Source organism: Stomoxys calcitrans, chromosome 1 (assembly GCF_963082655.1).
Source record: "Stomoxys calcitrans chromosome 1, idStoCalc2.1, whole genome shotgun sequence".
NCBI lineage: Eukaryota > Metazoa > Arthropoda > Insecta > Diptera > Muscidae > Stomoxys > Stomoxys calcitrans.
In genome coordinates this window covers 3,924,961-3,949,834 of record NC_081552.1, presented here as the reverse complement: position 1 = coordinate 3,949,834, position 24,874 = coordinate 3,924,961, and the positions used below count along the sequence as shown (strand labels likewise).

The 24,874-nt window shown below is 38.3% G+C and overlaps 1 protein-coding gene across 5 annotated transcripts; it reads left to right on the top strand.

Moving 5' to 3' along the window:
- The first annotated feature begins 497 nt into the window (after positions 1–497).
- Positions 498–21,730, top strand: LOC106084748 (cationic amino acid transporter 3). 5 transcript variants are annotated; one of them, XM_059369995.1, is made up of 9 exons: positions 498–751; positions 5,537–5,810; positions 12,762–13,022; positions 14,571–14,855; positions 14,920–15,024; positions 15,089–15,622; positions 18,535–18,894; positions 18,953–19,228; positions 19,423–21,451. In XM_059369995.1, the coding sequence occupies exons 3-9, from the start codon at positions 12,782–12,784 to the stop codon at positions 20,883–20,885; spliced, it is 3,264 nt and encodes a 1,087-aa protein (XP_059225978.1). In that variant the 5' UTR covers positions 498–751; positions 5,537–5,810; positions 12,762–12,781; the 3' UTR covers positions 20,886–21,451. The 5 variants fall into 5 exon arrangements, with proteins under 5 accessions (XP_059225978.1, XP_059225982.1, XP_059225975.1 ...); XM_059369999.1 differs by having other exon boundaries at positions 498–757; XM_059369992.1 differs by having other exon boundaries at positions 498–886.
- The last annotated feature ends 3,144 nt before the right edge of the window (positions 21,731–24,874 follow it).

Sequence of the window (24,874 nt, the reverse complement as noted above, 5' to 3'; positions counted from 1 at the left end):
GATTTGATATCGAAGCTCTCTATATGACCAAGTACAAGTACTTTTGCAACGACTCATTGCTGTTTATGTTTGTTGTTGTTTTATATACAACTTTTTATATTTTATTGGGGCTTGATTTTGATTGTCAGTTTAATACAAACAACGATCACAATAATTACCCGAATTATTTTAGAAGTATCTTCATCAGCCGAACGGGCAGAACAACGTAAAAATGTTTACTTATATGTATGTGCAAGCGTGTGTCTAATTATTATTAACTATGTTGAGTGAGAGCAGGTGTTTATGTATGTGCATGTGAGTGTTTGTTGACACTTGTTTTCTTCGTGCTTTCGTTTAATCGTATTGTTCTTGTTGTTGCTACTGTCGTTATTATACCTCAGGCTTGTTGCTCGAGTTCGAGTACGCGATGTAGTAGGTAACAAGGACGGGCGGGGGTGGGTTGAAGTGCAGGTCGATATCTCAGTCTCAGGTACTTGATGCCGGCTGCTACAATTAGTGAATTAGTCTTATTTCAGAATTGAAAACAATTGGAACGGTAAATGAGCCTCAGCGCTAATACAAGTCCACTTCGTTTCGTATCGTAGCTCTGTTACCTGTTAGCCAGGTTAAACGAAACCATTGAGGCAACAATAGAAATTCAAATAAAAACAATTTAACGGCCGACTGAAGCTACAAACAACGCTGTTCTCATAGCAATGCTCGGTGTTTTTTAATCGTTGTTCTTGCTCTTGGCAAAAGCTAACATTTGCTAGTGCGTGTGTGTTCCTAGTTTTTTTTATTCATTTGTATTTTGTTTACCTAGGCGTCTGTCTCTCCATGATCGTGTGTTACGACTAAGATACCAACAACACAAAACAAACAATCAAAACAAATGCATTATGGCTTGGTTTGTCCGCATCCTTATCAGCCAAACAAAAACAAAACACACAATACGCGAAGCAAAAACAGTTATGTTATGAACTAACATGACACTTTAACAGAGAGAATATTTATCGACAGAATTTAATTAACATAACAAAAGCAACAACCACATCAAAGTCGAAGTGAGCGTGTGTGTAAGCGAAAATTATAGTGGCCTGGATGCCGTAGCGTATGAATGATACTCGCGAACAAAAACCTCAAAATGACATCTCTCTCGTATCGTTTAGAATGTCTTTTTGAAAATATTTCAAATTGCAGTTGAATACCCCACATTGTTGGCATTTATTTTTAATAAACTTATGAATATGCAGCGAATGAATTTAGCAAATTGCTGTGAAGAAAAATGTAACAATTATTTGTACGTTTCTACAAACACAAGTCACTTGTAAGATGACATATTGAGTATAGGGTTTCATTATGCAGACAGGTGAAAAGCTGTCTTCTTATTAACACTATGACGCCGTAAATAATTTGTTTGAGTTTGAGAATAGAGAAAATATTTTTAAACAATTTTGCATTTTGGTTCAGTGAGAAATTGGAAATGGTTGTTCACCTAATTTAAAACATCCTGATAGAGGGGACAGAAAGAGATGATTTGCTCACGCTTTTCTAAATTACTAATGGCTACTACGGCTTGCTGAAAAATAAACTGTTTCAACCAAGGTTGCAGAGTCGGAGTCGGTTGGTTGGAGCCGGAGTGGAGCAATTTTGCGGGACAAAGTAATAAAAACTGTTTCAACAAAAAAATTAATTCTAAATTTTTTTTTTAAATCAAGCTCGTGCTCTTTTGTTTTTCACCTAAATTATTTAACTTGATTTGTTTTTCATTTGAATATGTCAATCTTGAAAATGCATTTCATTGAAATATAATAAATACTCGTAATCTAAATACAAAAACTGAAAGACTCCGAGTCAGTCAAAATTTCAGAGACAGAAAATGTTTACCATGCTGCTTCATATTTTTGTAACTAAAATCTTGTAAGCAAACCACTGACATCGACTCACCTATTAAACTGTTTGTAGATATGTTTTTGTTTGGATTTATTTCGTTATAAGCCACCACTAAACATCTGTGATGAAAGCAGGGGTGCGGAGTCGGGCTATTTTTACTCGACTCCGGTAAGAGCAATCGACTCCGGAGTCGACTCCGAGCACTTCATTTTTTTTATTTTTAATTAAAAAAAAAGTAAAAGCGTGCTAAGTTCGGTCGAGCCCATCCTTGGGAACCCACCCCCATGGATTCTGCTAAAAATTTATACAAAAACAAGGATGAACGAGAGACCGCCTTATAGGGGAGCGATATCAGGTAATAGACTGATTTAGACCGTTTTTGGAAACGTACTAGGCACAATTTTTGGAAGTAAAAACAAAACACTACATGCCAAATTTCAAGCAAATCAGATCAAAATTGTGGCCTCCAGGGGCTCAAGAAGCCAAATCGGGAGATCGGTTTATATAGGAGCTATATCAGGTTATAGACCGATTTGAACCGTACTAAGCACAATTATTGGAAGTCATAATAGAAAACTAAAAGCTAAATTTCAGCCAAATCGGACAACATATGCGGCTTCCAGGGGTTCAAGAAGTCAAATCGGGAGATCGGTTTATAAGGAAGCTATATCTAAATCTGAGCCGATATGGCCCATTTTCAATCTTTAACGACGTATATCAATACTAATTATCTGTCCAATCCCATGGCAGCCGGTTGTATGTACCGGATTGACCCGATGAATTCCTTCATCGGCAAGGGCTGCCGCTTCAGTGTACCACACACTGCTACTACAACAACAATTATCTGTCCAAAATTTCAAGCGGCTATCGTTTATTACAGGTATAGTTTTTGACCTAGAGACGAAACCAATTAAAATTGAAAGAAATCGGTTCAGACTTGGAGAGAAGGGTATGTACGAAGTAACATGCCAATACAAGTTCATTATACATAAAAAATTTTTGATGACTTTGATTATTTTATTATTTGATCACTCCATTGCCCTGAAAAGTCGCATTAAAGCGACTCTGTAATAGTAGGACGAACAAAGCACTGTTCCAAGGAAAGGCTAGAATTACTTCGAAAACTAAGCAAAAACTACGAAAGCCTTAATCTTCTCTTGATCGTAACATTTCAAATATGAAAAAAGTCTAAAACACTCGGACTCAAACGTCAAACATCAACTATTGAGGATCGTTATTTGTGTGACATAGTAAAGCAAACCCTACTACTACTTCTTCAAGGAAGATACAAAAAGGGCTAAGTCTAACTGTAGTTGGTCCCAATATTCGCAAATCATTGTTGGAAGGTAACTTACTCACAAATCGTTCAAGAATGGTACCAATGCAGACCAAGCATCAATCTGTATAATTTTCCAAAGGAAATACCAATTGCCTATTGGAAAAATGGAGGAACATATTGCTGACTGACGAATGTAAAACTGTAGTATTTGATGGAACTGGGTCTAGAAAGTATATCGGATGTCTTAGCAACAAATAATATAAAACATATTAAACAAAAATGAAGGAAAAGAATTGCTTTGCTAATTGAATTTTGAAGACCACTGTAAAAGTATATGTGTAAAATGTCAGTCAAATCGAATAAGAATAGGGCCTTTTAGAAGCTCAAGAAGTAAAATAGGAGATTGGTTTATAGAGGAGTTGTATCAGGCTAAAGACCGATTCGGACCATATTTGACTCGTATGTTGGAGGCCATGGGAGAAGCCGTTGTACAAAATTTCAGACAAATCGGATAATATTGGGTTGCCCAAAAAGTAATTGCGGATTTTTTAAAAGAAAGTAAATGCATTTTTAATAATACTTAGAATGAACTTTAATCAAATATACTTTTTTACACTTTTTTTCTAAAGCAAGCTAAAAGTAACAGCTGATAACTGACAGAAGAAAGAATGCAATTACAGAGTCACAAGCTGTGAAAAAAATTATCAACGCTGACTATATAAAAAATCCGCAATTACTTTTTGGGCAACCCAATAATTAAGCCCTCTTGAGCCTCAAGAAGTCAAGACCCCGGATCGGTTTATATGGCAGCTACATCAGGTTATAGACCACTTTGAACCATATTTGTCACAGTTGTTGGAAGTTATAACAAAACACCTCATGCAAAATTTCAGCCAAATCGGATAGGTATTGAGCCCTCTATCGAGTAAAGAAATCCAGATTCAAGATTATTATATGGCAGCTTATATGGCAGCTACATCAGGTTATGGACCGATTTATGAGGTCTTAGACGAATATGTCGAGGAGTTACAAACAGAATGACGAAATTATTGTAGTATACCCCCATCCTATGGTGGAGGGTATAAAAATAGTCAAACGTGGTGGGGAAAAAAGTATTGACACATAGGAGGCTTTTGAAAAGCTTTTGAGTTATTCTATTATTTTGGACAGCAAATTTTTGAGAAAAAGTTTATTCATTGAAATATTTTAAATTATTGTAGTTTTAATTGCATAATTTATTGTTATAAAATTTAGGCAAATGATTAATAATTAATCTTTTATACAAATATTTGCATGAAACAACAAAATTATTAAACAAAAAAGCATATTTATTTTTTAGTGGGGCGTAGTTGGAAGTCGATTCCACATTCGTGTTATTCGGGCAAAAAACGAGTTTTCACGGTAGCGCAGTGTTTGGTCAACTGGCCAATCGATTATATACTGGTATGTGCTCGAAGAAAATCTTGTGTGCCTGGGGAAACTCCTTACTTCGGGGATAAAAAACCTATCTCTGCGGAGCAAACACTCTGATGGTATCAATAAAACAGCACCACGGAGACCACATTCCGACGGTGCTCAAGGGAACAAATTAACAACATTTTATATTTTTTTGTCGAAACATTTTTTATTACAATACTTTGTCCGGAGTCGAAATAATTTTCTCGACTCCGGCCAAAATTGCTCGACTCCGACTTCGCAGCCCTGGATGAAAGTATTTATGTATATAATATTATTTAGGTATATCAATTGTTTGTTATTATGATCACTTATGGGCTTACTTGTGTATCGATTATAACAAAACAAGAGTATTTTCAACAATTCGCTAAGACGAAACAAAAACAGCAGAGCACAGCACAGTTGATAGGTACTCAGTGCAAAATACGAATACAGCATTTACAACTATGGTAGCCTCGTGCTTGCCCTCTCCCAATGAAAATGATGGTAGAATCACTTGTTGCTTTGGTTGTACTTGTTGTTGCTGCTGCTATTGTTGTTATCGTTATCTATGGCTGTTGTTCTGGTAACTGTCACATACTTGAATGTGGTGGCGTAGTTGTTGTTTGAATGACACTTTCTTATCAGTATCATTGAGATACAATTATGCCTTAAAGACGACAACGAAGACAACATCGCGACTATAATGACTATGAGATGATGGTGCTTTCTTCTCTATCTCTCTCTCTCTCTCTCGCTCTCTTTTTCTCTCCCTTTGTGTAGAAGTTATCGAGAGACTCGTTGTTGTGTGTGTGTTTGTGGGACGCTGCCTAGATGTTGTTTCATTGTTTGTTTTGATTTTTCACTTGTGTTGTTCTTTTTTTGCAAATAAATTTTATTTTTGATTCATTTCCTTCGGCTGCTACTCGATTTGCTGTTGGGTATGCTTAGGAGAAAATGCTCATCCGCCAACTGTCATTCGGTTTAAACGCTTTGTGAACGTCAAGCTAAGCGGGTTTATGGTGAAAAGAGTGAACAAGTGAAACAAAGTTAAATTTTTCAATTAAAAACGAACATAAATATTTTTGTATTTTTGTTTTAAAAAATATAATTAATAAAACAAACATAAATACTGGAACCACAGTAACTTCCCTTGGAATACTTCAGTTTGGCTGTCAATCTTTTTGTGTAGTGTACTACCATATCATTATCCCCCAGTATTGAGGTGAGTCAATAACAGAACACAATACAAAAAAAAAAAAAGTGTGTTTATTTACCTTTAAATTTATGTACAATTTCCTCTTGATTCGCTGGTTGCTTATTAAAAATTTTCATATAACCGTGTTCTTATCTTTATGACATACCATACTCAATAGGCGAATTTCTAGGTTTTGCATACTAAATTGACAAAGGTGTGTTTTGGTTATAATGATGATGATGGTAAGGCTGGGATTACGCCATAGAAACCCAAACAAATTACTCTAGATTTGCGGTTAAGGGAAATGATTTCCTGCATCATTTGATCAGAAAATAGGATGCCTAGGATTACATATGGAAATGAATTTTTGAAGAACCTAAAGAAAAAAAAAACACACATGAAAAGATTAAAAAATATTCATGTACATGCAATTAGAAAATAACTAAAGATAAATATCTTTTAGAAGATTTTTATTAGCCAATTAGTGACCAATTCATTGTTGGTAAATTAAAAAAAAAGAAAAACTCAATTTTACAGACAATAAATATTACTTATTTAAAAATAAAAATCATTGTATATAAAATAGAATTAAAATAAAAACAAATATGCAATTTGGAGAATTTGAATTTGTAGTTTTTGATTAAGCTAAAAAAATAATAATGAAAATTAAACAAAAGATATATATCTTATATAAAAAGAACGTACTAAGTTCGGCCGGGCCGAATCTTATATACCCTCCACCAAAGATCGCACAGTTCTTTGCGCGGTATCTCTTTTTAGGTAAACATAGAATAATGTATAAGAATTGTTATGCTATTGCAAATATATCTAGTTATAGTCCGATTCGGACCATAAGTGAATTGAATGTTGAAGACCATACTAGAAGTCATAGGGTAATATTTCAGTTCATTCAAATAAGAAGAGCGTCTTGAGGGGGTTCATAAAGCATAATCGGGAGATAGGTTTATATGGGAGCTGTATCAGGCTATAGATCGATTAAGACCATATTGAACATGTATGTTGAAGGTCGTGGAAAAAGTCAAAGTTCAAAATTTCATCAACATCGGATAAGAATTGGGCCCTCTAGAAGTCAAGATCCCAGATAGGTTTATATGGCAGCTATCTCAGATTATGTGCCGATTTGAACCATATTTATCGCAGTTGTTGGAAGTCATAACAAAATACTTCATGCTAAATTTCAGCTAAATCGGATAAGAATTGCGCCCTCTAGTGGTTTATGCAGCATATTAGGTCATGTACCGATTTCCACCAGTTGTTGGAAGTGATGCCAAAATAACATGTGCACAATTTCAGGCAAATCGGATAAAAATTGCGTCCTCTAGAGGCTCAAGAAATCAAGACCCAAGATTGGTATGGCCCATTTACAATCCCAACCAACCTACACTAATAAGAAGTATTTGTGCAAAATTTTAAGCTGCTAGCTTTACTTCTTCGAAAGTGGGCCTGCTTTCGACAGACGGACGGACATGACTAGATCGACTTGAAATGTCACGACGATCAATAATATATACTTTATGGGGTCTTAGACGCATATTTCGAGGTGTTACAAACGGAATAAAGAAATTAGTATACCCCCATCCTATGGTGGAGGGTATAAAAATGTGCCCAAATTTGCCACATTCCATTAAGGAACTGGGGCAAACTTCTCACAAATCAATGAGTGCTGTCCGATTCAATGTTATGCTCAATGATAAGAGACCTCCATTTAATAGCCGAGTCTGACTGGCGTGCCGCAGAGCGGCACCTCTTTACGGAGAAGTTTTTACATGGCAAAGTATTTTACAAATGTCGCCAGCATTAGGAGGGAATAACCACCGCTGAAAAATTTTCTGATGTTCCTGCCAGGATTCGAACTCTGGCGTTCAGCGTTCGAACCCTGGCGTTCAGCAGCTAACCTCTGCGCTATGGTGGCCTCCAAATGGATATAGGGTACCTCATTTTTTTAATGTCCGATGGAGGAGCGTTTTTCAAAAACGTCTGATTCCGGTCTACCACCGATTCAATTGGTTTGCACGTCTATGGCAACCCAAAAAAACGTAATTAATATACAATTTTGCTATCGCCCTACCCGCCACCATACAATTATGGGTATATGCATCTAAACATTCAGTTTGCAACACATCGAAATATCAATTTCTGACCCCACAAAGTATATATTTATAATCTGGGTCCGTCTGTTGCAATCACGCTATAACATTCAAAAATTGAGATATTGAGCTTAAGTTTGGCATAGATTCGTATTTTGTCTATACGTAGGTAAGTTTTTGAATGAGCAAAATCGAACTATATTTAGATATACCTGCCATGTAGACCGATCTCCTGATTTGGGGTCTTAAGGTAAATTTGAAATTTGAGACCACGAGTTGCACTAAGTCCCCCGATAACTGAATGGTATATGGCCCATATCAGGTCATAATTAGACTGCCATATAGACTGAGCAACGGATTTTCGATTCAAAGCCCATATCAGGAGCGCTTTGTAGAGATGGACAATGGGTATATACCCAAAAGGTATTTACCCGGTAAATTGAGTAAATACCCGGGTATTTACCCATTTATTCCCAAAAGCTGGGTATTTATAATGTTGCAGATATCTTGGGTATAAAAACATTTTGCAAACAATTTTTGATGGTTTCGTATTCCTTGTATATAAACCTGATCTTCTGACTTCATAAAATCAGATTTTAGTTATAGACCGATTTCCAAATTTAAAGTCTTGAGGCAATAAATTGGAGAATTTTCATCTGATTTCGATGAAATTTGGCGTAGTGAGTTCTGGTAGACCCCTTCCCATTTCTGTTAAGTGCTGTTCAGATCGGACTATTTTTGGATATAGCTGCCCTATAGACCGACCGACCTATCTTCCATTCCTGTCAAATGTGGACTATATTTGGATATAGCTGCCATATAGACCGATCTCCCGATGTAGTGTAATGAGCCAATAAAAGGAGCATTTTTCATCCTATTTCGATGAAATTTGGCACAGTGAGTTTTGGTACGCCTCTTAACCGCTTTGTTGAATTTCGTCCAGATCGAAACATATTTGGATATAGCTGCCATATATTGTAGACCGATCTCCCGTGCCCATGACCGAACTTAATGCGTTTCTTATTTGTTGTGTATTAAAAATTTGGTTAGGAATTGCTTCCGTTTATATGGTCGCAATAGAGACGGATTCCGTTCCGTACATGACATGGATGTTGGAGGTTATAGGAGAAATATTTCAGCCAAATCGAATAATAATTGCGCCCTCTAGAGGCTTAGGATGTAAAATCGGGAGGTCGGATTATATGGGATCGGAAAAATTTTTGCCGGAGCGAAGCGGCAAAAAGGTAACCGCTCCGGACCCCTGGCAAGTACTCCGTAAAAATTTAAGCATCTTATTTATGTTTGACAATACTAAACTGAACCAAAAAAAATGTCTCTGACAAGTTCGAAAACGATCAGATGAAAATTACCATCTGTGCTTTGTACACAAATTAACATGGATATGCAGACAGACGGACATATTGGGTTGCCCAAAAAGTAACTCCGGATTTTTCATATATATAATTGCATTCTTTCTTCTGTCAGTTATCAGCTGTTACTTTTAGCTTGCCTTAGAAAAAAAGTGTTAAAAAAGTATATTTGATTAAAGTTCATTCTAAGTTTTATTAAAAATGCATTTATTTTCTTTTAAAAAATCCGCAATTACTTTTTGGGCAACACAATATGTCCGTCTGTCTGCATGTCCATGTTAATTTGTGTATAGCTAAATCGATTTAGAAAGTGATTCTGATACCGATCCGTTTACTTATCAATGAGTCAATTTCTCTTTCTTCTTGGTGTTACAAACATATTCACTTTATACTCTGTACTACAGTAGTGGTGTAGGGTATGAAAATTGGCATGGCTGTTGAAAATCAGAACAGAAGTCCACATGCCAAATTGCATCTATTTGGCATAAGATATGAGGCCTGTATGTACTCAAGACGTCCAAATGAAGTTTGAATTACCTTAAAGTAGTTTTGGAAATAATGTGAACCCAACTTACCTTGAATTTTGAAAGTCATTTCCAAAACTACAGTTAGATCGCGACCCCCAAGAGCTAAAGATGACAAAGTGTTACATCGGCTTATATCGCAGCTTAATTGAGAGGAAAATGTGTGTAAAAATGGCTCGATATGGTCCAATCTGTTCCTTTTAGAAGCTCAACCGACATATATTGCAAATTTGCCCATGAACATTCCATTAAAAACCACGGAGTAGCATCATATCGCCACTGTCACTAAGCACAACTTTATTTATGCCATAACACCAAATTGAGAAAATATCATAACACCCAAAAGTTGGAATGTAAAATGTAGTTTTATTTAGAAGAAGCAAAAGCGTGCTAAGTTCTGCCGGGCCGAATCTTTTATACCCTCCACCATGTATCGCATTTGTCAAGTCCTTTGGCCGATATCACAACCAAAGGATAATGGACAAGAATTGCTATGACCTCCGATTTAGGGTCTTTGACCTCCGATTTAGGGTCTTAGGCCCATAAAAGCCACATTTATTATCCGATTTTGCTGAAGTGTGGAACAGTGAGTTGTCTAAGGCCCTTCGACATCCTTCTTCAACTTGGTTCATATTTGGATATAGCTGCCATATAGATCGATCTCTCGATTTAAGGTTTTGGGCCCATAAAATGTGCATTTATTGTCCGATATCGCCGAAATTTGGGACAGTGAGTTAAATTAAGCTTTAATTTGGCCAATTCGAAGAATTAAATGCCTTTTTTGAGACCTTACAGTGGGATCCATACACAGTGGAAGATGTGTGTTTGGATCCCCTGTTCAAAGAGCTTTGAACATGAACACATCCTATGGTGGAGGGTATAACAATTTTGACTTAATTTTACTGTTTGAACTATGAGAGAGAAGAAAATCGTAAGCCTGGCCGCTTAATGCTCCCTCAGAGCATTTTTTATTTAGAAACATTTTTACTTTATTTTACTGTTGGACTTACGAGAGAGGAGACAACTTTAAGCCCGGCGGAAGGCTTTGTTAAAAATGTCTTCTAAACAAAAACGACCTTTACAATCCAATGAGGGGGATATTAACCGGCCTTCAGCCGTGCTATAGATTTTCTCCTGCTTCATAGGTCCAAAAGTAAAATAAAGTCAAAATTTTTTTGAAGAAAAATGACTTTTGCTTCTTAATGGGGGGAATTTTTTAGAAACTACATTAAAAAATGTGTCACATGTCCCAAATTATATGGGGTTTATTAGTTCATTTGGGTTTTATGGCATTGGGTCTCACGACACAAATTATTGGCTTGCCCAAAAAGTAATTGCGGATTTTTCATATAGTCGGCGTTGATGTATATATGAGCTATATCCAAATCAGGACTGATTTTAATGAAATTTTGCGTACGTATTGGGACGTCAAATAAAATGTCGCATGCTAAATTTTGTTAAGATCGGACCAAAATTGTGGCTCCTACAGGCTTAAAGTCTATATCGTATGAAAGATATATCTGGGAGCTATATTTAAATATAAAGCTAACTCTTTTGAGGATAGGACTAAAATTGTTGCTTCTACAGCCTTCACAGGTCATATCGGATATATTGAAGCTATATCAAAATCTGGAACGATTTTTATGACATTGTGCACACATATTGGAACGTTTAATAAAACATCTTGTAAAAATCGGACAGACAGACGGACATAGCTAAATCAAATCAGGAAGTGATTCCAAACCGATCGGTATACTTATCATTAGGTCTAGCTCGTCTCCTTCTTAGCGTTGCTAACAAATTTATAATGCCCTATACCACAGTGGTGGTGGTATACAAATTTTGTTATGCCCAAAAGACAGTCATATCAAAAGTGTGCAAAAACAACTAACATTGGCATCGTTGGGGCGAAATGGCGCTACGCCAAGAAGCAGGGGGGAACTTCTTACATATCAACACAGGCGTTCAGAGTCATAGGCGGACATGCCAATCTCTGCGCTACGGTGGCCCCGACCGTTAAATTTGTCACCTATACAGAAAACGTAATTTCAATGTTTTCCATCCTTCTAGCAAAGTTTTCTAAGCAAATCCCAACAACCTAATGTCATTATCCCCCTAATTATTTGAAAACATTCCACTGGTCTATGGATTTCTTGCATTCAGTTAATATATATGGGGAGTGATAAGCTACCAAAGATGGTTGGTTCAATGTCCAATTAATGGCAAATAAACGGTCAACACATCCAGCTGGACAAATGTGATGAATTGTGGCGTCGTTTTGGTTATTTTTAGAATGATAGTAAAACAGCTGAAATGGACTGCAGATGAGAAAAAAAAACAGCAACAGCAGAACTTTGATGTGAGGGGGCCAAAAGCCCAAGGCATAATAGGCGTTCTAGGGGAAACTGATGCACTGAATTAGAATATAAACCAGATTATGGCCTGTTTTTACATCGCAGTAGAACAATAACAACAAAAAATTTTCACAAATGATTGATTAATCATGGAACTTATTGCCATTATTAAGTTACAAAATAAAAAAAATATTGATTTTGCAAAGATCTTGCGTCACGTACCAGTTAAAAGCAGTGCATAAAGGATTAACAGAGATAAGGTCCACTTATAAATGAAGAAAATTTAAATATAATGGTCTCAACTTCCTCTTCCAGGGATATAGAAAAAATCTGTAACAGCTTCGATTCAAAATATTTTTTTTTTTTTGGGGGGGGGGGGGAATTTAAAAATTTGGTTTAGGGGAAACATAGGGGGAACCACATTCAATTTTAAGCTCCTCAGCTGCATATGAGCCAAACCGCAAAAAACGTGTTTCAATATTCTGATTAAAACCCAAATACAACACAAAAATGACAAATTGTTGCCATCAGTGCATTAGCTTTACAACGTCATCATCATTGTTATTGCCAGTTCAGCGTTTTCGCCAAATGAAATGTGATATTAATTTCGATTTCATTACAGTTCATCACAATCTCATCAAGATGGTGCAACAACCCTCCTATTGGAAAGTATTGACTCGCCGAAAAGCCCTATCACAAGAGAGTGGTGATGGCGAAGGAAAACTTAATCGTGTTTTGGGCTTGTACGATCTGACAGCCTTGGGGGTTGGATCCACATTGGGTGCTGGTGTTTATGTCTTGGCCGGACAGATAGCCAAAGATCAGGCGGGACCTTCAGTGATTATCTCATTTGCCATAGCAGCTTTGGCTTCGTTGTTAGCAGGTAAGTTGCAACCAAATCATGATTACCCATCAGCACGAATTCTGCTAAAAATTTACACAAAAAAGCCTACGACTGAGAAAGGTCATATGTCGAAGGTCATATGTTTGATCATCACGCCATGCTTTATTAAATCAGGGTTATAGGGGTAAAGAAAGCAAACGTTATGGACCTTTCTTGTCCCCATTTGGCCTGGGTGTTTATAGTCTTTACATTGACAAAATGTTCATCGTAATTTTAAAGATGCAAGATTAGTAAAATTTATCTAAAGAAACATTGGCCTTGGTGCAAAATATTATCCTTCATATTATGCGGATTTGATTTTTTAATTAGTAGGCTAAATAAATCCTTAACTTTGCGTCTTGTAAGACAACAGTGAACCGTAGTTAAAAATCCAAAATAGCCTTACAAATAGGAGCATGTTTAGGTTAGGTTAGGTAAGGCTGAAAAGAGGGTGCGGATATTAATCCGCCCCATACCACTATGGACATACACCTAAGCCAGTAATCGGCTTGTTGTGCGCTCTAAAGTAGCCTCGAAAAAGAATATTTCTAGTTAGGAATTCCGTGCTTCTTAGAAAATTCTTAATTGTTTCCCATAACACTCCCCTAAGTTGCAACCTTAGCAACGGTATCTTTTAGCCGCGAAAGCCGGGCAATGGCAAAGGAAACGCCCCAACTGACCTACATTAATAGGAAGTATGTGTGCAAAATTTCAAGCGTCTAGCTTTACTCCTTCGAAAGTTAGCGTGCTTTCCACAGGCAGGCGGACAGACCGTCAGACGGGCGAATATGGCTAGATCGACTTAAAATGTCAAGGCGATCAAGATTTATGGGGTCTTAGACCTATATTTCGAAGTGGAGGGTATAAAAAGGTCTAAAAGAGTTCACACAAAACTGAAGATTTAGATGCTCATCGATCTATTTAGTGTGGGTGTTGCAAATTTCAGACTGAAGGTAAAACTTTTGAGACTTAAAATGTCTAAAGAAGTGAAATCGGTGCATCTGCTTATATGGGAGCTACATCGAAATATGAATGGATATGGCCCATTAGTTATCAACAACAGACAGCGACGAAAAAAATGTATGTGTGCAACATTTCCAGAGGAGAGCTTAACTCATTTGAAGCTAATAGTGTTTTTGACAGAGAGAAGGACGGACATCATGGCTTAGTATACCAAGACAATCACTTAGATTAGATTACAGATAGATGATTCTGGGTGTTAAACTGCAAAGACTACATCAGTGTATCCCTCATCCAACATTGGTGGATATATTTAAAGATAATGACAAAAGATAGAAAGGAAAAAATATTTACCGCAGGTTTTTTGGCATAATAGTTTGCAACAAAAACTATAGCTCACATTTCCCTAGTCGTAAGTGCAAAAAACTTTTAGGAGAGGAGATGAGCCTGAGATAAGAGATTGCTAACAAAAAGCTTTTACTTATTTTGCGGTTTATGAAACCAATTTTCCCATCATTCCGTCTCACAGAAACGAATATTGATTTCCCTAACCATTGTCCAATTTTTTTAATCTTCCTCTCCGCCCAGGTGTCTGCTATGCTGAATTTGGTGCGCGCGTACCCAAAGCTGGTTCAGCTTACATCTACAGCTATGTGTGTATAGGAGAATTTGCTGCCTTTGTCATAGGTTGGAATTTAATACTGGAATATATGATTGGCACCGCCAGTGTGTGTCGAGGCATAAGTTTGTATTTGGACACACTAATTAATGATACGCTAAAGACCACATTTGCTGAGGTGGCTCCCATGCATATCGCATTCCTAGGCAGCTATTTTGATTTTTTTGCCTTCGGCCTGGTGGTGGTATTTGGAGGTAAGTCGCAAAAAGTTTTAACAAAAGTTGCATGTCATCCTAATCTATTGTTTGCCTCCTTCAGTTGCCTTGGCCTTTGGTGTGGAAACTTCTGCCATGGCTAATAACTTTTGCACTTGTCTCAATTTATCCATTTTGCTTTTCGTCATTGTTGCAGGTGCCATAAAGTGTAAGTATTGCTCAGTTTAATGCCAGCAAATTTATCCAAAAATATGCATTTTTGTCTCCCATAGCAAGTTGGTCCAACTGGACCATTGATGTCTACAGCACCAATACCACCAACATACCTGAGGGCCTAAATGTAGGCTCTGGTGGCTTTTTCCCCTTTGGTTTTTCGGGTACCCTGAAAGGTGCTGCCACCTGTTTCTTTGGTTTTGTGGGTTTCGATTGCATAGCGACCACTGGCGAAGAGGTGCGCAATCCTCGTCAAAATATTCCTCGCTCCATACTGCTGTCACTTTTGGTGATATTTCTATGCTATTTCGGAGTCTCAACTGTGCTCACTCTTATGGTGCCCTATTATCTGCAAGATGCCAATGCTCCCCTGCCCAGTGCCTTCAAGGAAGTAGGCTGGAATTTTGCCATGTGGATTGTCTCAATCGGAGGTCTGGTGGGTTTATTGGCCAGTTTGCTGGGAGCATTGTTCCCCCTACCCAGAATAATGTATTCAATGGCCCAAGATGGTTTGCTATTTAGATATCTGGGTAAAATACATCCCAGATATAGAGTTCCGGTAATTGGGTCCATTTTTGCCGCAATACTGACAGGTAAGAAATAACTCTACCCTCTTCAATAGTAAACAAATATATGGAAATGAACCAATCATATAAATTCCAGAAAGACACAGGTATTCACACATTAAGAGATGTTGTACAGCAGGCAGTAGTTGTTGGTTTGTTGTGGTCCCCTTCGAATTCTAAGCATATATCTCAGAGACCAGGAAGCTGGAAACTGTGAGACGGCAGACGAAAGGCTCTGTAAACACGATGGCGTTGATAAGGGGCCTTAACTAGGCATCCGAAACGTCCGTCAATGGTGTGTTTGTCTGTGCCCATTGACCTTTCATTCTCATGGTCAACAGTCCGTATCTCTCTCCCCTTTGGGATATTCATGAAAGAAATATAAGAATTAAATTTAATTATTATACCCTCAACTATAGGATAGGACGTATATTCATTTATTCATTCCGTTTGCAACACAACGAAATATCCATTTCCGACCCTACACAGTGTGTATATATATTTATATACATATTAGCATCGCGGTGGTCCGCTTCGCTACCCCCTTTTAGTGTAGGACTTCCAAAAGCCTAGATAGGCACTCAGTTTATTAGATTATGGAGTGTTGTAATAATTGCGTCAAAATTTTCATAAATCGGTACCCTTCTGTAAAGAAAGTACTAAATAGTACCAAGAATAACAATATATCGGAAAAATCATTAAGTAGCCCCATATTGTCAAGGTATAAATGAATCACTATTTTGAGCAAAGAAAGTACCATTTTGTATGTTTTAGTACCTATTTTGCCCTTTTTGGTACCAAAATGTACGAATTTTGAATTAATCATTTAGTCACCCATTCTATATTTCCTTTTTGTACCTGCATGCCACATTTCAGACCTCTAGCTCCATCTGCAAAGAAAGTACCAAATTATGCCAGTTTTGGTACCAAAATGTATGACTTTTTATACCCACCACCGAAGGATGGGGGTATATTTATTTTGTCATTCCGTTTGCAACACATCGAAATATCCATTTCCGACCCTATAAAGTATATATATTCTTGATCAGCGTAAAAATCTAAGACGATCTAGACATGTCCGTCCGTCTGTCTGTTGAAATCACGCTACAGTCTTTAAAAATAGAGATATTGAGCTGAAATTCTGCACAGACTCTTTCTTTATCCATAATCAGGTTAAGTTCGAAGATGAGCTATATCGGACTATATCTTGATATAGCCCCCATATAGACCGATCCGCCGATTTAGGGTCTTTGGCCCATAAAAGCCACATTTATTATCCGATTTTGCTGATATTTGGAGCAGTGAGTTGTGTTAGGCCCTTCGACATTCTTCGTCAATTTGGCTCAGATCGGTCCAGATTTGGATATAGCTGCCATATAGACCGATCCTCCGATTTAGGGTCTTAGGCCCATAAAAGCCACATTTATTACCCGATTTTGCTGAAATTTGCGACAGTGAGCTGTCTTAGACCCTTCGACATCCTTCGTTAAATTGGCCCAGATCGGTTCAGATTTGGATATAGCTGCAATATAGACCGATCCTCCGGTTTAGGGTCTTAGGCCCACAAAAGCCACATTTATTATCCGATTTTGCTGAAATTCGGGACAGTGAATTGTGTAATGCCCATCGACATCCTTCGTTAATTTAGCTCAGATCGGTCCAGATTTGGATATAGCTGCCATATAGATCGATCCTCCGATTTATGGTCTAAGGCCCATAAAAGCCACATTCATTATCCGATTTTGCTGAAATTTGGGACAGTGAGTTGTGTTAGGCCCCTTGACATCCTTCTTCAATTTGGTCCAGATCAGTTCAGATTTGGATATAGCTGCCATATAGACCGATATCTAGGTTTTAGGTTTTGGGGCAATAAAAGACGCATTTAATTGTCCAATGTCGCTGAAATTTGAGACAGTGAGTTTGGTTAGGCTCTTCGACGTCCTTCTTCAATTTTGCCCAGATCCGTCCAGATTTGAATATAGCTGCCATATAGACCGATCTCTGGATTGAAGGTTTAGGGTCCACAAAAGAGGCATTTATTGTCCGATTTCGCCGAAATTTGGGACAGTGCTTTGTGTTAGGCTGTTCGACATGTTTAAGCAACTTGGCCCAAATCGGTCCAGATTTGGATATAGCTGCCATGCAGACCGATATCTCGATTTAAAGTCTTGGCCCCATAAAAGGCGCATTTATAATCCGATTTCACTGAAATTTGACACGGTGACTTATGTTCGGCTTTTCGAAATCCGTGTCGTATATAGTTCAGATCGGTATGAGGTATATGAGTATAAGGAATGAAATTTTCACCGAATTTTGATAAAAGGTGGTTTACATATATACCCGAGATGGTGGGTATCCAAAGTTCGGCCCGGCCGAACTTAACGCCTTTTTACTTGTTAATAGTTCATGTAGTTACCTATCTTGTATTTCTTAGGTCAGTCAGTCAGTCAGTCAGTCAGTCAATCAATCAGTTAGTCAGTCAGTCAGTCAGTCAGTCAATCAGTCAGTCAGTCATGAAATGTTTTGTTATGACTTCCAACAACTGTGTCATGTATGGTCTTAATCGGTTCATAACCTGATGTAGCTGCCATATAAACCGATCTCCCGGTTATACTTCTTGCGCCTCTAGAGGGCACAATTATTATCCGATTTGACTGCAATTTTGCTCAATGACTTCCACTTTAGTTTCCAACAGCCAAACCCCAATTGATTCATAACTTGGTGTAGCTCCAATGGCATAGCATTGTATATTATCCCTTATTTGCCTTCAAAGAGATATCGGGCAAATAACTTGACAAATACAATACTATGGTGGATGGTATATAAGATTCGGCCCTGCCGAACATAGCACTCTTTTACTTAGTAGATATAACTATGGATATGGTAGTGGAGTTATAATAAAATAGGATGATTTATGTATTCATGGTTTTTCTTTCCAGCTTTAATTGCCGGTCTATTTGACTTAGCCCAATTGGTGGATCTTCTCTCCATTGGCACTCTCTTGGCTTATAGTGTGGTTGCCATATCCATAACCATTCTACGGTATATGGACAACTCAGAAACTTTCAACACCCATGAAGTGATAGCTGAAAACGGCCATGCCAATGGAACTAATCACCATCACTCAAATGGTAATGGTAATAGCAATGGCCACACTGCCTCGGAAAGCACCCTATTGACCTCCCCGGGAGAGCGAGTCACCTTCAAGACGGTGGTCTCACAAATGTTCAACTTCAGACGAGTAGAAGTACCCAATCAGCTGACCACACGCATAGTGGGCACACTTATAACGTTGTTCTGTAAGCAGGTTACAAAAAACCACAAACCACCCTTTCTTAAAATCCCTCTCCATTGCAGGTCTTCTATCCATGGGCATCGGTCTGATATTCATGCAGGCCTATGATGCCCTGATCAACAACCAACTTTGGGTTTTGGTGCTCTTAATCGTCTTGGTTACCCTTACGCTACTGGTGTTGGTCTTTATATGCTTGCAGCCACGAGAGGCTTATGCCCGCGTATTCAGAGTTCCCTTTGTGCCCGTAGTGCCGGCGGTGAGCATTTTCATCAACATCTATCTCATGCTGCAGCTAGACATGATGACGTGGATCAGATTCGGTGTATGGATGGTCATTGGTAAGTAAAGCACTTTCCATCCATTCTCACCTACACAACGAAATTGAGCACCTCACTCATTAGAATTGGTCCGTAGGGCGAGCACATTTAATGCATGACTCTTAGGCTAACTAATATCACCGCTAGTAGATGCACGCCCTGAACGTTATGCCGTAGTCTACTACTAACTTCTAACCGCTATTATTGTTACTTAGGTGTTCCCATGTTTATTGCATGTTGGTGCATGAACGATATAAAAAATCCAGCCAATAGACATCCTGAGCGTTTAGAGTTTGAGAGAATGCTCAAATCATCGGGCGGTCCAAAACCTGATCCTCCTGACATCTCGGGCAACATGAAGGGGCTGTCCAATATCTCAGTGGCCACCACGGTGGTCATGCAGCAAAATGAATGTTCAGTCAAGAGCTTGGATGAGATAATGGACTTGAATGAGGTAAGGGAAGAGCTATTAATGGTCAAACATCCCAATGGCCAAATAAATTATGTGGAGGAAACCAAAAGTGATAAATCGCAAAATTCCAATTACGGCTCCAAAGAAAGCAGCGAGACGGGTACGGGGGCTGATACTACCGAAGAAGAGAAATCGGTTATAGCCATGTTAGATGATGTGCTGCAAATTGAAGACGATCGGCTCAACGAATTGGCCAGGGTCACCAACTTCTATGATCGCAAGATCAGTGTGGACTCTGAAATGGTACCCAGTGTCATAAGAAGCACCACGGTGGTCACCGTGCACAGCAGTAGCAGCGACAGCTCTGACAACGATTTGGCAGAGACCACGGAAAATACCTCCTCTGCTAGGAGCGTGGATTCGGGCATAGGTAATTATCAAGAAAAGGCTAAACTGGCCTCAGAATTGGTTGACGATATTCTCAATAGTCCACAATTGTGGATGGCTTTGGAGAAACATAGAGGAGAGCAAGAAAATAAAAAGGCCCAAATGACCCAAACATCATCTATAACTCCCGAAAAACGGGTGGAATCCCAAGAATCTTTGTTATCCCTAGCCTCGGTGGAAGATCCTTTGCATTCGGAAAACTTTCGCAATAAACTTAGCCGGATAATAATGCGGCCGCCTGAAGCCAAACCTCATAAAGAGTCTTCTGTAAATGAAGATAGGTCTTCTAGTCAAGAAAGGCCCATGCTAAAGCATTCCAAATCTGAAGCAGATGTCAGAAAGTTGGTTTTGAAGGCCATAGAAGGCTGTGACATAGATTTGGATGAACAAAGTCCCAAGGCCATACCAAAACCACCTAAATTCGATCCAGTTCTATACAAAACCATCAATAGCCTGGGCAGGCCCAGAGAAAGGCCTGGACTGGACAAGTTACTCAAGGAGGATCAAGAAAGCAAACCCAAGTTGCTGCAAGAGGTGAGTGAGACACCTGACAATCAGGCAGAAGAGATACCGTTTAAGCAAAAACTAGAGGCCATACTGAAAAGGGGACCCTCTCATCGAACTCAAATAAAGCCTACGGTTGAATTAAGGCGACCCAGATCCCTGGAGCCTCTACAACAATCGGAGGACTTGCCATATCTAGCAAATAATCCAACCCAGTCATTACAGAGCAATCTCAATAACGCCCCTCTCAACAACGTGATCAACGAAACTCGTAGAACCTTAAAATCTGTGAAAAAGAAAGCTAACGACTTATAATCCTAGTCAAGTAATCAAGTTGTACTATATCTCCATGTAATCTAAACACAAATTTATTCCCCCTTACCTAATCCAAAACTGCATGCCGGCATCGGGTGTGGCGAAAGCAAATGCATGAGCGCACCCCAAACAAATAATACACTAGTCCTGGAATGCTTACTTACTAAACTCGTTGTTCCTCTCAATAACCCTAAACTGTTGAAAAATAAGGCTAACGACTTATAACACTAGTCAAGTAATCAAGTTGTACTATATCTCTATATAACCTTAACGTAAACTTATCACAAAAATTCCCTTTCACTTAATCCCAAACTGCATGCCTGCATAGGGTGTGCCGATAGCAAATGCATGAGCACCCCAAACAAATAATACGCTAGTCCCGGAATGCCTACTAACTAAACTCCTTATTCCTCTCAACTCAACTTGAAATGCCATTATTTTATTTATCCTCTATTCTAATCCCATTCCAATAGGCTTGGCAATTTACTTCTTCTATGGCCTACCCAATAGCTTTAGAGACTTAAAGAGGCAGCGTGTTGGTTGGCAAAAACTAAGATACAGTGAATATTTTTAAGGTTTTTCCTATTACCGTTAAGTTATCACACACTCACATAACACACAAACACACAAAACAACAAACTTCTGAAGACATCTAAAGCAAGGCTCTGCGACCTTCGCTCAGCATCCTTGGCAACTTTATTATTGTAACTGATAAATTAAGTATCTATACTAATAGACCTAAGTTTGTAGATATATCTATGTAATATGTACGTAGGCCTAGACGATGTATGTGAACAAAAGAAATACGAAATATGTGTCATATTTTCAAAGAAACTGAAACTGAATGCAAATAATGGAAGTTTTATTATATTTTAAAGCCCCATAGGTAACAACAATTGCTCTTAGTAGTTCTGAACAAATATAAGTGTCTATTGGTCAAGTTAATTAATTATCGTACCTCGCACAGTTGTTGAAAGTCACAACAGAATACTACATGCAAAATTTCTGCAAAATAGGACCTAGCCGGCAGTAGTCGGCTTGTTGTGCGATCTTAATACTAAACAAGAAGTAAAATAGAGAGATCGATTTATATGGGAGCTGTATCGGGCTATAGACCGATTCAAATCATAATAAACGCGTTTGCTGATGGTCATGAGAGGATCCGTCGTACAAAATTTCAGGCAAATCGGGTAATAATTGCGACCTCTAGAGGCTCAAGAAGTCAAGGTCCCAGATCGGTTTATATGGTAGCTATATCAGGTTATTAACCGATTTGAACCTTATTTGACACAGTTGTTGAAAGTAAGAATAAAATAAGTCATGCAAAATTTCAGCCAAATCGGATATGAATTGCGCCCTCTAGAGGCTCAAAAAGTCAAGACCCCAGATCTGTTTATATGACAGCTATATCAGGTTATGAACAGATTTGAACCATACTTGGCACAGTTGTTGGATATCAAAACAAAACACGTCGTGCAAAATTTCATGCAAATCGGATAAGAATTGCGCACTCTAGAGACTCAAGAAGTCAAGACCCAAGATCGGTTTATATGACAGCTATATCAGGTCATGGACCGATTTGAATCATACTTGGCACAGTTGTTGGATATCAAAACAAAACACGTCGTGCAAAATTTCATGCAAATCGGATAAGAATTGCGCACTCTAGAGGCTCAAGAAGTCAAGACCCAAGATCGGCTTATATGGCAGCTATATCAGGTTATGGACCGATTTGAATCATACTTGGCACACTTGTTGGATATCATAACAAAACACGTCGTGCAAAAATTCATTCAAATCGGATAAGAATTGCGCCCTCTAGAGACTCAAGAAGTCAAGACCCAAGATCGGTTTATATGACAGCTATATCAGGTCATGGACCGATTTGAATCATACTTGGCACAGTTGTTGAATATCAAAACAAAACATGTCGTTCAAAATTTCATGCAAATCGGATAAGAATTGCGCACTCTAGAGGCCCAAGAAGTCAAGACCCAAGATCGGTTTATATGGCAGCTATATCAGGTTATGGACCGATATGGCCCATTTACAATACCAACCGACCTACACTAATAAGAAGTATTTGTGCAAAATTTCAAGCGGCTAGCTTTACTCTTTCGGAAGTTAGCGTGCTTTCGACAGACAGACGGACGGACATGGCTAGATCGACATAAAATGTCGCGACGATCAAGAATATATATACTTTATGGGGTCTCAGACGAATATTTCGAGTAGTTACAAATAGAATGACGAAATTAGTATACCCCCCATCTTATGGTGGAGGGTATAACAAGTAAGAACGTGCTAAGTTCGGCCGGGCCGAATCTTATACATACTCCACCATCGATCGCATTTTTCGAGTTCTTTGCGCGCGCTCTTTTTAGGCAAACAAAGAAATAATGAAGAACTGTTATGCTATTGGCGCTATATCAAGTCGTAGTCCGATTCGGGCCACAATTTATTTGAATGTTGGAGACCATAGTAAAAGTCATTGTGTAAAATTTCAACCAAATCGAATAAGAATTGCCCCCTTTAGAGGCTCAAAAAGTAAACTTGGGCGATAGGTTTATAGGGAAGCTGTATCAGGCTATAGACCGATTTAATTCATATTTGACACGTATGTTAAAGGTCATAGGAAAAGCTTCAGCCAAATCGGATAATAATTACGCCCTCTAGATTGGAATGAAATTTTGTACGACGTGTTTTGTTATGATATCCAACAACTGTACCAAATGAGATTCAAATCGGTTCATAACCTAATATAGTGGCCATATAAACCGATCTTGGGTCTTGACTTCTTGAGCTTCTAGAGGGCGCAATTCTTATGCGATTGGAATGAAATTTTGTACGACGTGTTTTGTTATGATATCCAACAACTGTGCCAAGTATGATTCAAATCGGTCCATGACCTGTTATAGCTGTCATATAAACCGATCTTGGGTCTTGACTTCTTCAGCTTCTAGAGGGCGCAATTCCTATCCGATTTTAATGAATTTTGGCACGTAGTATTTCGTTATGATATCCAACAACTGTGTCAAGTATGGTTCAAATCGGTTCATAACCTGATATAGCTGTCATATAAACAGATCTGGGGACTTGACTTCTTGAACTTCTAGAGGCCGCCATTCCTACCCGATTTGGCTGAAATTTTGCATGACATATTTTATTCATACTTTCAACAACTGTATCAAATAAGTTTCAACTCGGTTCATAACCTGATATAGCTGTCATATAAACCGATCTGGGATCTTGACTTCTTGAGCCTCTAGAGGTCGGAATTATTATCCGATTTGCGTGAAATTTCGTACGACGGATCCTCTCATGACCATCAACATACGTGTTTGTTATGGTCTGAATCGGTCTATAGCCCGATACAGCTCCCATATAAATCGATCACTCTATTTTACTTCTTGAGCCCCCAAAGGGCGCTATTCTTATTCGAATTGACTGACATTTTACACAGGTCTCCAACATATAATTTAATTGTGGTCCAAACCGGACCATATCTTTATATCGCTCTAATAGCAGAGCAAATCTTCTCTTATATCCTGTTTTGCCTAAGAAGAGATGCCGGGAAAAGAACTCGACAAGTGCGATCCATGGTGGAGGGTATATAAGATTCGGCCCGGCCGAACTTTGCACGCTTTTACTTGTTGTCACTCAATTCGTTTGCCAATTCATTGAAAACAGTTGATTTATGTAATAGAGGAAAAACAGATGTTTTGGATTGGCGAACGAATCGAGTGACAAAAAGAAACAAAATTTGTGGTATAGGCAGCAAGTTCTTTGAATCAGTTTTTAATGGAATCCGAAACTTTTTAGACCCCACAGCACTGTTATGACTGTGCGTTTTTTAAAAAGTCTAGCCGCTCAAAGTTTGGATATGGATATTTGGAAATTTTCAATCATTTTTTAATTGAATCAACTAAAAAATTAATGGAAATCAATTCAAAATTAATTGAAAATTTTTCAATCACCTTTTTCAAAAG

What these genes read in the sequence shown, in the direction of transcription:
- LOC106084748 (XM_059369995.1), top strand. Translation starts at nt 12,782, where the DNA reads ATGGTGCAACAACCCTCCTATTGGAAAGTATTGACTCGCCGAAAAGCC. An exon ending in TGTTGCAGGTGCCATAAAGT is followed by an intron (nt 15,025 to 15,088) that starts GTAAGTATTGCT and finishes TGTCTCCCATAG; the next exon opens with CAAGTTGGTCCAACTGGACC. An exon ending in CGGTGTATGGATGGTCATTG is followed by an intron (nt 19,229 to 19,422) that starts GTAAGTAAAGCA and finishes ATTGTTACTTAG; the next exon opens with GTGTTCCCATGTTTATTGCA.